Source organism: Penicillium brevicompactum (assembly GCF_028827555.1).
Source record: "Penicillium brevicompactum strain IBT 35665 chromosome Unknown utg000006l_segment0_segment0, whole genome shotgun sequence".
Lineage (NCBI taxonomy): Eukaryota > Fungi > Ascomycota > Eurotiomycetes > Eurotiales > Aspergillaceae > Penicillium > Penicillium brevicompactum.
Genome location: NW_026623209.1, coordinates 3,783,656 through 3,798,363, shown reverse-complemented (window position 1 = coordinate 3,798,363; position 14,708 = coordinate 3,783,656). Strand labels below are relative to the sequence as shown.

The 14,708-nt window shown below is 48.3% G+C and overlaps 6 protein-coding genes across 6 annotated transcripts; 4 read left to right on the top strand and 2 right to left on the bottom strand.

The window, feature by feature from the left end:
* Positions 1-476: 476 nt before the first annotated feature.
* Positions 477-3,014, top strand: N7506_009633 (glycoside hydrolase family 3 protein; the record flags this gene model as incomplete). Its single annotated transcript, XM_056958926.1, has 4 exons — positions 477-644; positions 702-1,159; positions 1,220-2,066; positions 2,139-3,014. The coding sequence occupies 4 exons, from the start codon at positions 477-479 to the stop codon at positions 3,012-3,014; spliced, it is 2,349 nt and encodes a 782-aa protein (XP_056808316.1).
* Positions 3,015-4,047: 1,033 nt separating this feature from the next.
* Positions 4,048-5,948, top strand: N7506_009632 (uncharacterized protein; the record flags this gene model as incomplete). The annotated part of the gene is made up of 7 exons (XM_056958925.1): positions 4,048-4,261; positions 4,325-4,456; positions 4,513-4,649; positions 4,707-4,971; positions 5,055-5,333; positions 5,405-5,695; positions 5,755-5,948. The coding sequence occupies 7 exons, from the start codon at positions 4,048-4,050 to the stop codon at positions 5,946-5,948; spliced, it is 1,512 nt and encodes a 503-aa protein (XP_056808315.1).
* Positions 5,949-6,633: 685 nt separating this feature from the next.
* On the top strand, positions 6,634-7,680 carry N7506_009631 (zinc-binding alcohol dehydrogenase family protein; the record flags this gene model as incomplete). The annotated part of the gene is made up of 1 exon (XM_056958924.1): positions 6,634-7,680. One exon carries the CDS (start codon positions 6,634-6,636, stop codon positions 7,678-7,680), a length of 1,047 nt encoding a protein of 348 aa, XP_056808314.1.
* A 718-nt stretch (positions 7,681-8,398) lies between these two features.
* On the top strand, positions 8,399-9,380 carry N7506_009630 (NAD(P)-dependent oxidoreductase; the record flags this gene model as incomplete). Its single annotated transcript, XM_056958923.1, has 2 exons — positions 8,399-8,443; positions 8,511-9,380. 2 exons carry the CDS (start codon positions 8,399-8,401, stop codon positions 9,378-9,380), a joined length of 915 nt encoding a protein of 304 aa, XP_056808313.1.
* Positions 9,381-9,623: 243 nt separating this feature from the next.
* On the bottom strand, positions 9,624-11,789 carry N7506_009629 (sodium:solute symporter family protein; the record flags this gene model as incomplete). Its single annotated transcript, XM_056958922.1, has 3 exons — positions 9,624-11,380; positions 11,435-11,607; positions 11,671-11,789. The coding sequence occupies 3 exons, from the start codon at positions 11,787-11,789 to the stop codon at positions 9,624-9,626; spliced, it is 2,049 nt and encodes a 682-aa protein (XP_056808312.1).
* A 2,624-nt stretch (positions 11,790-14,413) lies between these two features.
* On the bottom strand, positions 14,414-14,596 carry N7506_009628 (uncharacterized protein; the record flags this gene model as incomplete). Its single annotated transcript, XM_056958921.1, has 1 exon — positions 14,414-14,596. One exon carries the CDS (start codon positions 14,594-14,596, stop codon positions 14,414-14,416), a length of 183 nt encoding a protein of 60 aa, XP_056808311.1.
* Positions 14,597-14,708: the final 112 nt, after the last annotated feature.

The window sequence follows — 14,708 nt, the reverse complement described above, 5'->3', positions numbered from 1 at the left end:
TGCTTGAAGATAGTCGTGTTGCGTAGGCCGGGTGTCTCACGGGCTGATCGAATGTGTCTGACAAGATTCTCCCGGCGAGAATAAGACTTGGCACATCGCGTGCATTGATGTGCAGGACTAGCTGCGCGTGTCTCCATGTCGGACCGACGAGTGGATCACGTATTGTTCAATTTGGAAGGTGATGGAGAAGTGGAGGTTGGACGGTGTAAGTGGAGTGATACGTGGAGTGGATGACACGTGATCAGAGCCGAGGTTAGAAGAAAAGGGGGACACTCCACGCAGCACTTCCAACTCGAGCCTCAACCAGACAAGCTACCTCCACCTCACAGTCAATTTGCTGCTATCTTAATATCCACAATGGCCCACATATTATCTGGTTTATGCGCAGGTCCCATGACCTCGGTGATCTATATTATGGACCATCCAAGGCCTCTGTTCGAATACCTGTTTGCTAGAAATTCATGATAACATTCGCGATGACTAAGATCAAACCCTTCGTGTCGACGACTATTGATTTGGATACGGAGCTGAGCTATGAGGATCGGTTTCGTCTTCTGTCTCTAGCAGAAAAGATTTCCCTTCTCTCGGGTGTTAGCTTTACCAGCACCGCAGGCGTGAAACGACTCGGTATCCCGTCATTGAAAGTAAGCAAAGTTTCTTTCTAGAGAGACGAGTAGCTCTAACCCATTCCTTCTTGACAGGTCAGCGATTCAATAAACGGTGTTCGTGGCTCACAATCGCATCTGGATGATACCGGGACTGCCTGTTTTCCAAGCTCCACCTGTCTTGCTTCAACATGGAACATAATTTTGATGCGAGAATTTGGCGAAGAAGTTGCTTTTCAAGCGAAACAAAAATCAGTTCAAATTGTTCTGGGCCCCAACATTAATCTCCATCGAGACCCACGAGCCGGTCGCAACTTCGAAGCTTTTAGTGAGGACCCTCTACTCACCGGTTATTTAGCTGCGGCTATTGTCAACGGGATTCAGTCACAGGGCGTGGGTGCTTGTGTGAAGCACTTCATTGCAAATGAGAGTGAAACTGTACGCAGGCGCTATAACGTCGACGAATCGGGACACAGCAGGACAATGCGTGAAATTTATTTGCGAACTTTTCAACATTTACTCCGCCACGCCAATCCAGTTGGCATTATGACAGCGTGAGTATAGTCCAACATCATGCAATTCATTGGGAAATCGTCTGACAATTGGTTAATCAGGTACAATGCCCTTGACGGCCATTACTGCAGCCAGACTCCGCTCATTAACAGCTTGCTTCGGCAAGACTGGAACTATGACGGCTGCATCATGTCAGATTGGTATGGTACCAAAAGTACAACTGAAGCCTTGGTATCTGGTCTCGACTTGGAGATGCCAGGGCCATCTGTCTTTCGAGGTGCGAAGCTAGTGGATGCGATCAACCGTCAAGAGATACCAGAGTCATCCGTCGACGCGGCGGTGCAGAATGTTTTGAGAATGATTGATCGCACCGTTGGAAGCCATAGCGAAAAGGAAGAAAAGTCCCTTGTTTGTGATCGCACCAGTGCCATGGCACTGAAAGCCGCATCTGAAGGCATTGTCCTCTTGAAGAACGATCAGAACGTTCTTCCTTTGAAAATGACAGAAAACCCCAAGATCGCGCTCATCGGTGCAGCCGCCATCAAGCCATCAATCACCGGCGGAGGCAGTGCGTGTGCCAAACCTCAATACGTACACACCCCTCTTCAATGCTTTCGAGATGCCTGTGCAAGTCCTGAGCAGGTTTCTTTCGCATACGGAGTCAATCCTCACTATGCCGTTCCTCTAATGCCGATTGAGATGATGCGAGCACGAGACAATCTTCCTGGTGTGAATATTGACTATTACCTTGATGGAACTGATAAGCCTGTGTATTCCGAGCAATCCGAACAGCCGCTAGTGGTGATGCTTGGTCGACTGAAGCCAAATTTGACCCAAAATGGATTCTACTTCGTCATTGAGACCACAGTGACAGTGAACACCAGTGGAAATCACAAGTTGGCCGTGCAAGCCACAGGCGAGTTCACGTTATGTGTGGATGACCTCGAGGTAAGCCTCATTCTTTTTCGAACATACCAATACTTTTGACGTATTTTGGATAACTAACGAAATTTTCTAAAGATACTCCAAAAGCCTGCCCCAGTCATGACGGTTGAAGATTTCTTATTCGAGCCCAAGAAATTAGAAACCGTAGTCAACTTTCACATGGAGGCACATCGACCGTACAGAATCACTTTAAGAACTCATTCACGCGATATTGCATCGGCACATGGGGAGATTTCGCCTCATTCTGCAAAGTTGTGCTTCGAGGAAGAGTGTAATGATCGTGCCGCGATTGCCGGGGCAACCGCTGTTGCAGCCCACTCAGATGTCAGTGTCATAATTGCCGGTCGGACACACGAGCATGAGTCTGAAGGGTTTGACTTGAAAAGCTTGAAACTCCCCGAAAGCCAAGTCCGCATGATCAAAGCCGTCGCCAGCGTGTCTGAGAAAACGGTTCTTGTCTTGCATTGCGGCAATCCCATTAACGTGTCGGACTTTGTGGACGATGTTGACGCGGTCATTGCAGCTCACTTCCCGGGACAAGAAGGTGCGCAGGCCGTTGTGGACATCATCACTGGGAAGACAAACCCAAGTGGTAGATTGGCTACTACATGGCCCATGCGTCTAGATGAAGCTTCCGTTCCATCGTTCGGAAACTTCCCTGCACAGGATATTGGCGACGGCCCGACGATCCGGTATCGCGAGGGTCTGCAAATGGGCTATAGATCTCCCAAGACAGCAGCGTGTGTACGGTGGCCTTTTGGACATGGCTTATCTTACTCGTCGTTTGAGTACAACAACTTGAAAGTGATTTCCCACGAAACCATTGGCGAAAAGGCCTCCAACGAGACTTCCAAAGTGACCGTTACGATCGCTGTTGATGTCCAGAATCTCAGCGAAGTTGCAGGCTACGAGGTTGTGCAAGTCTACAGCAACCCCCGGTGGACTGTATGATCTGGAAACCGCGTTCCGAGCTGATCTCATTCACAAAAGTCTGGCTTGAACCACATGAAACCAGACGTATTGGTCTCACTATACCCCAGCGAGATATCAGTGGTTATTGGGATAGTGTGGGCGGATGCTGGCGATCGCTGAACGGTATTTATCAAATTACAATTGGGGCCTGTGCAGACAAGCTGCACATTGATGACATGGGGACTTGGAATGGGCTATAATCTTCTTACACATTATCTATCTGTTCATGTCGTTTGATATTCTTCAACCCTTTTGAAACAAACCGATCTGCTCAAAGCTGTCAAAACTTCCACTCCTTGTCCTTCAAGTTTTGTATGGGCCATACGAGAAACAAGGAAATCAACAATAATTAATTCAGTGAGCACGGTTTAGCCAAGACTTCCTTTACTTGACTAATCACAATTACTCGATGATTAGTTGGAGAGACAGCCAAAAAGACAGTTAAAAAGACAGTTAAAAAGAGGTCCTGAAGGTGGTGATAGCTCTTTTCGATCGTCTTTTTGGCCGCGCGTGAGCGCGGCACTCAGGCTCATGAAATATCAGGGAAAATTGAAGAGGGAAAAAACAACGAAATCGAAAAAGAGTCCAGGGTTTTCAATTGTGCCCTGATCGATAATTTTCTTTAAACTGATTTAGAATCCAAATTTACTACAAAGAGATCGGAGCAGAGTGGCATTGGAAGGTAAAAGGAATTCGTCACTGTCAATTGAGGTACACGTGGGCACTCCACCTCCACCTCCACCTTCCAAATGACCTCTGATGTTTTCGTGGCGTGTCTAACAAATACCCCGGGAACTCGGCTTCTCCGAGTTCCCCAGTTTCTCCACATCCTTGCCTTCTGATAATGATAGAGGCTTGCTGTGTTCACATATATGTGCGGCCTGCATTGACGATTCATGTCATTGAAAACTCTTCTATACTTTCCTGATCCAATTTCCAGGACCAGGAAGCAAACCGCCTCCTGACCATCTTCCCTAGGCATATTGCTCTTGTTCTTTCAAGATCACTCACAATGGCCTCTTCAAAGCGCAGTCCGTCCGTTAACTCATATACACTTGAAGAGGGGGCAAAGGAAGCTTCTTCGGAGATGCTTGAGACAGTTCCGCATCCTCCACGAAGTGCCAAGGCCAAGGAGGGTGCGTGGAGTTCGGCGAAGGAGAACCCCAAAGTTATTATGTACAGCGTGACTGCTTGTATAAGCTCGATGCTCTGGGGGTTCGATATTGGTACTTGTCCTTCGGTGCACATCGAGAAATCCTGTTGTCGATCTAACCTATATACCGATTTAGGAGTCAACTCCATTACTGTTGCATTGCCAGGATTCAAAATGGTGTTCGGCTACGAATACGGGGACCAGCTTTTGATCTCAGCTACTTGGAATGCCCTTTGGACGGCCATGACCTCGCTTGGAATGTTGATAGGTGAGTAAATCATAATCTCGGATACTGTGCCAGTGATCTAAGACGATCGACTGCAGGAAGTATCGCATCTGGCTGGATTTCAGATCGAGGCGGTCGGAGAGCTGGGTTTGCAATAGGATCTGCAATATCTATACTCGGGGTCGGACTCGAATATGCTGCCAACGAGCCGGGTTTGCTCCTTGCTGGCAAGATTGTACGTCAGAATCTATCATGCCTTTCACTTTTCACAAAGCTCACAGTCTATCACCAGATAAACGGTTTGTCTCTAGGATTTTTCCTAAGCTTAGGAGCCATATATGCTTCTGAGATTGCACCCACTGCCCTGCGTCCCTCCCTGACAGCCGCCGTCAACTTATTCATCAACGCTGGCCAACTCACTGCCATTGGCATTGGCAACACACGCTTTTCCATATTGTCACCAGCGTCATATAAAGTGATCTTTGCCGCTCAGTGGGCATTTCCATGCTTCATTGGCTTGTTCTCTTTCTTCATGCCAGAGAGCCCTTGGTATCTCTGTCGCAAAGGCCATATCGAGCAGGCAAAAAGAGTTTGCAGAGGCTTCACTCAAAATCAACTAATACGGATCTGATTCTAGAAGATATTCAAACATCTATTGCCGCCGAAGCATCTCTTGCAAACATTCAAAAGGATACTTCGTACCGGGATTGCTTCCGAGGTACAAATTGGCGCAGAACGCGCATTTCATGTGGAATGTTTGCTGTGCAGCAGTTCACCGGTATCGCATTTTATTCCCAGGCATTGTATTTCCTGGGAATTATTGGTCTACCCACTGCGCTTACTTTTCAGCTGGCTCTGGGAGGATTTGGCGTCGCCATGCTTGGAAACATTGGGTCGTGGTTTGTTATGAACTACATTGGCAAGTCTCAATCATTCTATCGATTTCGCTCGATTTTTTGAATCTGACATGCGCTTTTTTTTTTCCAACAGGTCGCCGCACACTCCTGTTGACTGGTATAGTTCTAAATGCTTTTTGCCTGATGTCTGTTGGTATAGCAGGATGTTTCACCACCACGGCAGCAATGTACTACATTGGCTATGTGATGAACTTTGCTCAGCTGTTCTACTCCCCCACGGTGGGAGCCGTCAGTTGGACAATCAGCGCTGAAGTAAGCTCTGTTAAAGCTCGAGCAAAGACGCAAAGCCTAGCAATTGTGACAAATGCATTGGTTAGCTGGGCGATGAATTTTATCGCACCATATCTCATCAACACCGATCAAGGTTAGTCTCTCCTACTGGAATTTAATCTGAGAATTGGAGTCTAATACTATAGGTCTTAGCCAACCTCGGAGGAAAAGCTGCATTCGTATGGATGGCCCTCTCATTTCTGAGTCTTCTTTGGGCTTGGCTTGAGGTTCCCGAGCTGAGAAATCGAACTTTTGGCGAGCTTGATGATATGTTCGCACAGAAGACCCCAACTAGGCACTTTGGGAAAGCGATCATCGATCCCAGCCCAAGTTTTCCAGAAGCCTAAATTGCCTACTTTTTTTCAAATTGACGAATAAAACATTATGCCACAACCTTGTAAGAACTTGAAATCAGTATTTCAATATGAGCAGCGTTGAAAAAATTGCTGTGTACTCCGTACTTGTCCTAGGAGATGACCATTCCGCCGATCGAGCTCAATCATATCTTCTCTGAACCCAGTTTTTTGGTCTCAGAGTTACTGGTAATTTGACTCTAATCAATGCTATAGAACTTGAGTCACCGACCTGAAGGGTGGTTTGGAAATTAACACCGGTAATGCATGCGTCTCCCCCGTTTTGGATCCCCCCCCAAAAAAACAAAAGAACTTCTTACGTTTATTCTCCCGAGTTGAACTTTTTATAGACAAGGAACGTCGAGCGAGATTTCGGATATTTGGAAGAAGGTTCTTTGAATGGTTTAGTTTCCGCCTCCTGTTGATGGCTGAACTCCACACGAAATAGCAATTGGTCTCTCGAGCTCCGTATTGAAACAGTAAGTTTCAAACATTGTAACGTCGCTCTTGAGAATCAATTGTGCTTGTTTGTCCTCTAGGTCTGATTTATCATCAGAATCAAATATCGACTTGGATCCAGGTTTCTCTTTTTCGATCGAAAACTTTCAACTTTGAAGTCTTCTTTCTTGTCTTCTTCATTTGTCTATTTGTCTTCTTACTCAAACATTTACCTTTCAACATGAGCACACAAAAAGCGATCATTGTGACTTCCCCCAAGCAGGAGAGCCTTGTGACTGATAGGCCCATTCCTGTCCTCAGAGATGACTATCTTCTGGTCAGAAATGTCAGCGTTGCTTTGAATCCCACCGACTGGAAGCATATTGCTTTCCTTGCTCCTGTCGGTGTCCTTGTTGGATGTAATTATGCCGGCATCGTTGATGATGTTGGGGTTCACGTGAAAAAGCTCTTCAAGAAGGGTGATCGGGTGTGCGGGTTCGTCCATGGGGCCAACGCTGTGCAGCCCGAGGATGGTACATTTGCAGAGTATATTGTGGCCAAGGGGGACATTCAGATGCGCATACCGGATAATCTGAGCTTTGAGGAAGGCTCGACTCTTGGTGTTGGAATAATCACTGTTGGTCAAGCTCTCTACCAAAGTTTGAAACTTCCACTTCCTTCGGACCCTATCCAAAATTCTACTCCGATTTTGATATATGGTGGCTCGACTGCTACCGGTTCGCTTGCGATTCAATTTGCGAAGTTGTCCGGCTACACTGTGATCACTACTTGCTCTCCTCACAATTTCGATTTTGTGAAAGACCTCGGTGCCGACATTGTTTTCGATTACAAAGATCCCAACTCTGCTTCTGAGATCCGCAAGTACACCCAAGACAACCTCAGACTTGTTCTGGATACTATCTCCATTGAGTCTAGCGCTCAATTCTGCGACATGGCGATTTCAACACAAGGTGGTGAATACAGTGCTCTTTTGGATGTTGGTATCGAGCGTGAGAATGTGAACGATCGATGGACACTTGCATACACAGCTATTGGAGAAGACTTTACCTCTGGGAAAACTCCCATGGCTGCCAAGCCTGAGGACAAAGAATTTGCTTCGGACTTCATGGGTATTGCCGAGCGACTCCTTGCAGATGGCAAGGTGAAGGTGCACAAGCCTAAGGTGTGCTCCGGTGGACTGAAGGGAGTCTTGAATGGTCTTCAGCTGCTGAGGGAGGATCGTGTTTGCGGAGAAAAGTTAGTGTACAATATCGCGCAGACTCCTTAGTCCTAAATGGTGTTGCTCTGAGACATACGCACAATCGCAGGGTGCATGAGTTTCAAATAAGGTTAGCAACTTCTGTTTATTGAACAAGCCCGGACTGCTCTATATATTCCTTCTTGCAATACATGTAGTGATATCCTTCAAAGCTCCAAATTTTCAGTCGGAGTTCGCCTTACCCACTCTACCTATATTCCCAAGAGAGGGGGACACCTGAATCCAGTCCGATCAAGGACATGTGGACCGATCCAGGAATGACAAAGCCACCAACAACACGGATTGCGAGTGGAACCAGGAGAATCGACGTGAAAAAAAAACCTTCAAATACCAGATTATACTGTAATGCAAGAAACAGTAATGCAAAACCGAGGCATTATTACCCTTTTCGGTAGCTCGTGGTCATCAAGGCGGAGACTAAACCCAAAACGGAAGTGCGTTGATAATAACCTTGGAAGGCGCGGATCACCTTAACCTAAAATGAGTCGGCACTTCTTCGACCTCAAAATATTCCATGCTTACGAATGTTCGGACAATTCGAACGATGTCCATGTGTAGAAGTTTGATTACACTATCATGACAGAATTTCGCCGATGTTCTTTCCAGAATTTCTGATTCTGTTTAGTTAAATTCGGCTTCAATCCGTCCTAGATCCCTGCACTCAAATCGAAAAACATTCACTCTTGTGCAACTTTTCAAAATCCATAAACCACTACAAGCTATCACAATGGCTGCGCAGATTGCTTGGATTGGCCTTGGCAACATGGGCCGAGTAAGTATCTGACACAGCGTTGTTGTTTGATGTTTCGTCCTGCTCAAGTCTAACATGTTGTTTGTAGGGCATGGCCAAGAACCTTGCAGCAAAAGGCCCCCTCACCTCCTCTTTGATAATATTCAACAGAAATGCCAAGCGTGCGCATGATTTTGCGTCTCAACATGCGAACACCATTGTTGCAACATCTATCAAGGAGGCTATCTCTAAAGCTGATATCATTTTCACTTGCGTCAGCGACGATGCTGCTATCCTCGAAATCATAAGTTCTGGAACAAACAGTGGAGATATCAAAGGAAAGCTCTTTGTCGACCTGTCGACTGTACACCCCGACACCACCGCGACCATCGCTAGCAAGATCCAAGAATTCGGTGGCCGCTTCGTCGCTAGCCCTGTTTTCGGTGCTCCCGCCATGGCAGAAGCTGGACAGGTCATTTGCGTCCTGGCAGGTCCCAATGAAGCCGTTCAACAGGTTGTGCCTTACACCACTGGTGTCATCGCCAAGTCATTCCTGGATTTCAGCGGCCAAATCCCTGCCAAGGCATCCCAGTTGAAGGTTATGGGTAACACCTTTGTCATCAGCATGGTAGAGACAATCGCAGAGGGACTGGTAGTTGCTGAGAAATCTGGCCTGGGAACTGATGCTATGCATCAATTCTTCGAGGCTGTGTTCTCAGGCCCTTACGTGGCCTATTCGAATAGGATGCGCAGTGGTGACTACCATAAGAGACCCGAGCCTCTCTTTTCGGTTGACTTGGTCCGTAAGGATGCTCGTCACGCCTTGGACATGGCCAGAACCTCTGGTGCTACAATGAAGGGTGTGGAGCTTGCCGATCATTATTTGGCTCAGGTGAAAGATCGGATGGGCGAGAAAGGAGATCTCGCTGGCATCTATGGCGCTGTCAGAGAGGAGTCTGGGCTGGAGTTTACAAACTAGAACTTTCTTGTCTGCCCAGGTGTCCAGGTGCCTTTGACTTTTTTGGTCTCAAGGATACCCTGGTGACAGACCTTACTCTTTACAGTACTCTTCATCTGTGATTCAAATTTTGTAAATTTACCAAAAAGAGGGAGGTTAAATGAAGTGTCGTGTATGCATTCAAGAACTTGGAACTTAAACAGATGGGGTATGAACAATATTTAAAACAAAAATCAACAAAGACATGGCCACAACCATGTAACGCTAAACTTCTCTTTCCAAAGTCTTCTTTTCCTTTTCAACTTCCATCGGTGTCGCAACCCCCGAAGGGGTAGCCGAATCACCAACCTCTTTCGTGCCACGATAGACCTTCGGCTTCCGCCCAACAAGATCAAGTGACATCATCCGCGCAACACGAATAATGCTCGCTCGCCCCTCATAAAGCGGGAACACGACAACTCCGAAAGTGGTAATGAACAGCCACAGAATACCAACGACGACCCAACCCGTAAAGAACTTCTGGCTGAAGACGTACGATGTACCGTACATCGGGATCGGCCAGAGGATCAAGAACGAGAACGCCATGAATATCGTCAGGGTACGGGCGTAGAGCGCAGAGCGATTGAGCTGGCGGGTTTCCTCCTCGTCCGCCTCTTGGTTGTTGCCTGCTTCGCCGGGCACGAGCTCAATGTCGACGTGTGCGTCGGCTGCCACTTCTGTATCATCGACCTTGCGAATTGCGCGCATGGACTCGTAGTTGTAGTTTTGGGGACCGAAGGCGTAGGTGAAGATGGGCACGAAGACCACGGGGCTGAGAAGTGCTGCGACGTTGCCGGCTAACATGGGGTAATTGGCGCCTGTGGTATCAACGGTGAGAATGCCGTATTGTTTCTTTGTTGTCACGAGCCAAGCGATGAGAGAGACTGCTAGACCGAGGGGTGGTGAGACGGCTGCTGCGATGTGGTTTTGGCCTTTCCAGAGGAGGGTCATTGCGCCTGGGAAGACGGCGGAAGAGATGATGACGCCCATTAGAAGATACAAGTATCCCATACCAATTCCGGCGTAGTAAAGACCCGTTGCAAAGCCTGCCATGATAATTGAGTAGACAATGCAGGACATGTGAGAGACCCAGACAAGTCGCTTGCCCTTGGCTTTGGGGTTAATGTATGCTCCATAGATATCGTAGGTGAAGATTGAAGACACGGCAATCAATTGAGCCGAGAAGGCAGAGGTCACGGCCATGAAGATCATAAGCGTTGTTGCGACGGCACCGCTATAACCGAGAAGTTTCACGGCCGCAAAAGGAAGCACGAGACCAGCTGTGACGTCCTCGGAACTCATTCGCTGAGTGCCTTCCAGTGCTAGCGCCGAAAGACCCATTGTTGTAGCGCACAACCAGGGAATCGCGAACCAGCAGAGTCCACCAATCACGTAACCGGGGAAGGCGTGTACAGGGCTTGCAGCAATGGCCTTGTTGTAGTAGCCGTTGTCGAGGAACACAGTGCCGAAGTTTCCAATCAGGTTGATAATCCAGAAGATACCACCCTCCTTCGATCGCATGGTAAGATAGCTGCCTTCTGCGTTGCCCTCAACGGGGTGGCGCTGGGAAGCCGCAACCAGGGCCTCGTATACCTTCGATGGGGACCCCAACTCGGCGTTAGTGGCGTAAGCGGAGAAGGCAAAGAGGAAGATCACGACGAGAATAACAACGGTGTGCATATAATCGGTAATAAAGGTTGCCTTGATACCACCGAAGAGGGTGTAGAGTACCACACCAATGGGAAGCAAAAAGCAGGCAGCGGCAGTAGGCACTCCCGTCAAAGAGGTCATCACAGCGGATCCACCGGTGAGCAGCATAGCAGTGACTAGGATGTTCGTCATCAGGCAGAAGACGATGAATACAATGTGAACCACCGTTCCGTAGCGGGCGCGGATGACTTCTAGGAAAGTGTGTGCATTGGGTGCCCGACGCTTCAGCTCAATAGCCAATGTTGCGAATAGAATAATTTGCACACAGGCGCCTGTCGATAAACTGTTAGCTAGTTTCCTATGGCAACAGTAGTAGAATTACTGACCTGAAGCATAGAAGAAAGGACCCGAGACTCCGTATTTGTATGCCACGGCAGTGGACTGGAGAAGTGTTGCAGCCCAGGTCCAGCTACTCACAACCGCAGCGGCCACCAATCCTGACTTGACGGACCGGCCTGCAGTCGAGAACATTTCGGACGTTTGAACTTCATTCTGGTACCTTTATTGGAATGTAGTATTAGCACAGTTGTATCGACTGGAATGAAGAAGTATAAGAGCATACCGCTTTAAAGCCCAAGTAATGAAGATCATCAGCAATGCAAATGCAAAACCCAGACCAACGATAATTCCATATCCGAAGCTCTGGGGTAGAGGCGCCGTGAACGTCGCTGTGTCCGCCATAGTGACTTGCCCTGGCGTCAGTGGCCTTGGAACCAGCTGAAGAGGGTTCTGGAGATGAGAGTCGACGGCAGGAATGAGAAACAGAACAGAGTAATGTCCTTGGTGATCAATGTTGTGCACAGCTCACGTTTGGCCTGTGATCACTATGAAAAATGCTCGAACGAGTATTCAATTGATTTGCCAATGTCCCTTCGCGGGGAGCACATTGCGATATATAGCAAGCTGTCGACGCACATCTCCGAATTCGCACATGAAGGAATGTGAGCTTAGATAGGGATTGAGACCCGCTTGACAGATAAGCGTAATGCCGATTGAGGTCCACTGTGTCATCAATGCATAGACCCGTTTGTAGTCAAATCCAACCATCCCGCTAAGAATCGTATATCGTGGCTGTTCATTGGACGTTGAGGCTGTTATCAGTCCGGGATTAGGGCTGGTCTGGGTCGGACATGATTGGCAGAAAAGCTTCGAGAGATAAGAGTTCTCGGCCCACTTCTTGGCATCTGGGGGACGTCGGAGTATGTCGGCTTCTCACTTCTTACTCGATCGCATTACGGACTCTCTATCTCCACATGGTGAGATTGCCCAGGGCCTGTCGAACCGAACTCGAACCTAGTCTTGTCATAAGCTTGTGTCAATGTTTGATACACAATGCCGAGTGCTGCACAGAAGGGACCCACAATCAGGGGTCTGAACTCGGTGTGACTCGAACCGCGGGAGTATAGGATCAAATGCTGGATAAGTCACTGAATCGGACGACTTCAACGGGACAAGAAGTAGACGAGATAGACAAGAAGTGGTTGAGACCGAATGACGGAAATATGAGAGTCTCGCGAGGGAAATATGGCCGCGAGTGCACTTCCAAATTGAGTCTGTTGACAAAGTCACCCAATTCCAATTCTTCCCTTCTTAGCGCCATCGACTTCATTCCGCAAGGCCAGACACGCCCTGTAGCCACGCGATGTTCAAAGCAAGGACGTGAATCTTTGAAATCACACAGTCCCTTCGTCCTGCATCCATATCTGCGTGATCTGGGTTCGCCCGGGCCGCTGTCTTGTTCCTTGCTCACGCTCTCTTGTAAATCCTCGAGTGCCCTCCTTCGCTTTGGTCGGGTATTTGTGCCTCTTCCCAGACCCTGCAGGCCTCGACCGATTTGCATGGAAGTGGCGGACGGGATCGGTGATTGCGAGTTGTATGCGTGTGTCGCTCACTAGCCATCATGGTGGCTTGAACTCGCAAATCTGGCTCGAAATATATACTCGGAGTCTCGCCCAGGTTTGAGTGCAAGACAGATCGCGCAGGTGGATCGAAGTGTTGGTCGTCGATTGGATGCCACGACGGTGACGCGGTTGAGGTTCTGCTGCGCGTAACAGCCTCCGTGCAGATGGTTAGACAGCGGTGTTGATGCCATCGGACAAATTGTAGACTAAGACAAAGTGCAAGACAATGCTACTACTGATGATCATTTTCCTAATGACTGACTTTCGAAGTTGCTTCTACGAGCTGTCATGTGAAATCTTCTACTCGTATCGAATGAATGACTGTGAAGCATGGATTCCCGGCTTGCTAATTGCTGTTTTGAGACTGATAGGTCACCGTACATGCCAGTGGGTGAGCTCCATGAGCTCCATGAGTTCCCCATCCATAAAGTAGACCAACGCGGGGAACTGATGGAGCCTGACTAGCATGGAAACCCCAGAGAAGAACCATGGAAGGGACAATGCCTAGTGTCGAAAGAGAGGACCAATGGGGGAGCGCATATAGGGAAGAACAATAGAAAGAAAGAACGAGGCTAAAGCTGCCAGAGAGCCAATGAGAGTGCGGGATTCAAAAAAGCTCCAATATCAAGTTGTCCCAAACGGGAAGGGGGCCTGACTATAAAAAGGCTCACCTTTCCCCTCCTCTTCCTCTCTTCTTCTTTCTTCTTCAACGCGCTGAAACCTCGTTTCAGAGCGGGCCAAGGGCCACATCTATCTCTTCTGCTTGGTTTTACTCTTGCTTTTTAAGTTAACAACTCCCCACACTCCCCCCGAGGACCCAAACCTACCCGAAAGCACTTTGGCCTCCTCGGACGTCTTCAGACCTGGCAAACCAGGTCTGTCATGCGTCTAATTTTTTGTTTCTCTCTTCCTTCGGCTCTGCTTCGGTATCCGGGGATACGTGGGTATCTGGGGGCTTTAACGTCTTTGGTCTTTGACTGAATTCGTTTCTTGGGACTTTGAATCTCCTGGCTCTGCTTCGGTATCCCAGTGGACTCTATCTCCCTATTCAGCTTCTCTGGACTTCGGTCTAGGTCGTCGTTTCTTTTTAATTTTTGGAACCACAATTCCCTTGGCTCTGCTTCGGTATCCATGGGTCAGCGGTCTGGGTTCGCCCAGGCCGCTTTTTTTTGGTTCTTTTTTTTTTTTTTTCTTGAAGTCCTTTGTGAGTCCCCGACTACCCAAGCTTACTCTGATACTAACCACAGGTGCCTTCGGCTCATGAGAGGCTTTGCTTTAGAGCTTGGACGAGAGACATGGATGGATCATCTGTGAATGCACATTGCTTATCATGCTTATACATACCTCTAGTTAGCCTTGGTCTCTTCTAGCATAACAATTGAAGAGCACAAATGTAACTGTGACTTAGTCATACGTAGGCCGTAGGCCGTAGGCCATTGGCCCATGTAGCTCCCCGAGATTGTTGACCTCAGAAGTCTTGTGCTGAAGTCCAGGCCCTGGTCGTAGTGACGAGTGAGGTTTGTCCTGACTAGGTATCATAGCACGCTTGGTGAGGCTGCCTTCCAGGTGTGCCCGAGTGATAGGCATCTTTGACGGACTGAAAGACGCTAGCCCATGGTGTCCTGCTGGGCATGCCGTCAGAATTGGTAGACTGCCACTGCTCCGTCCACCTGTCCGGGGCCTCGAAGACTCACGTTGT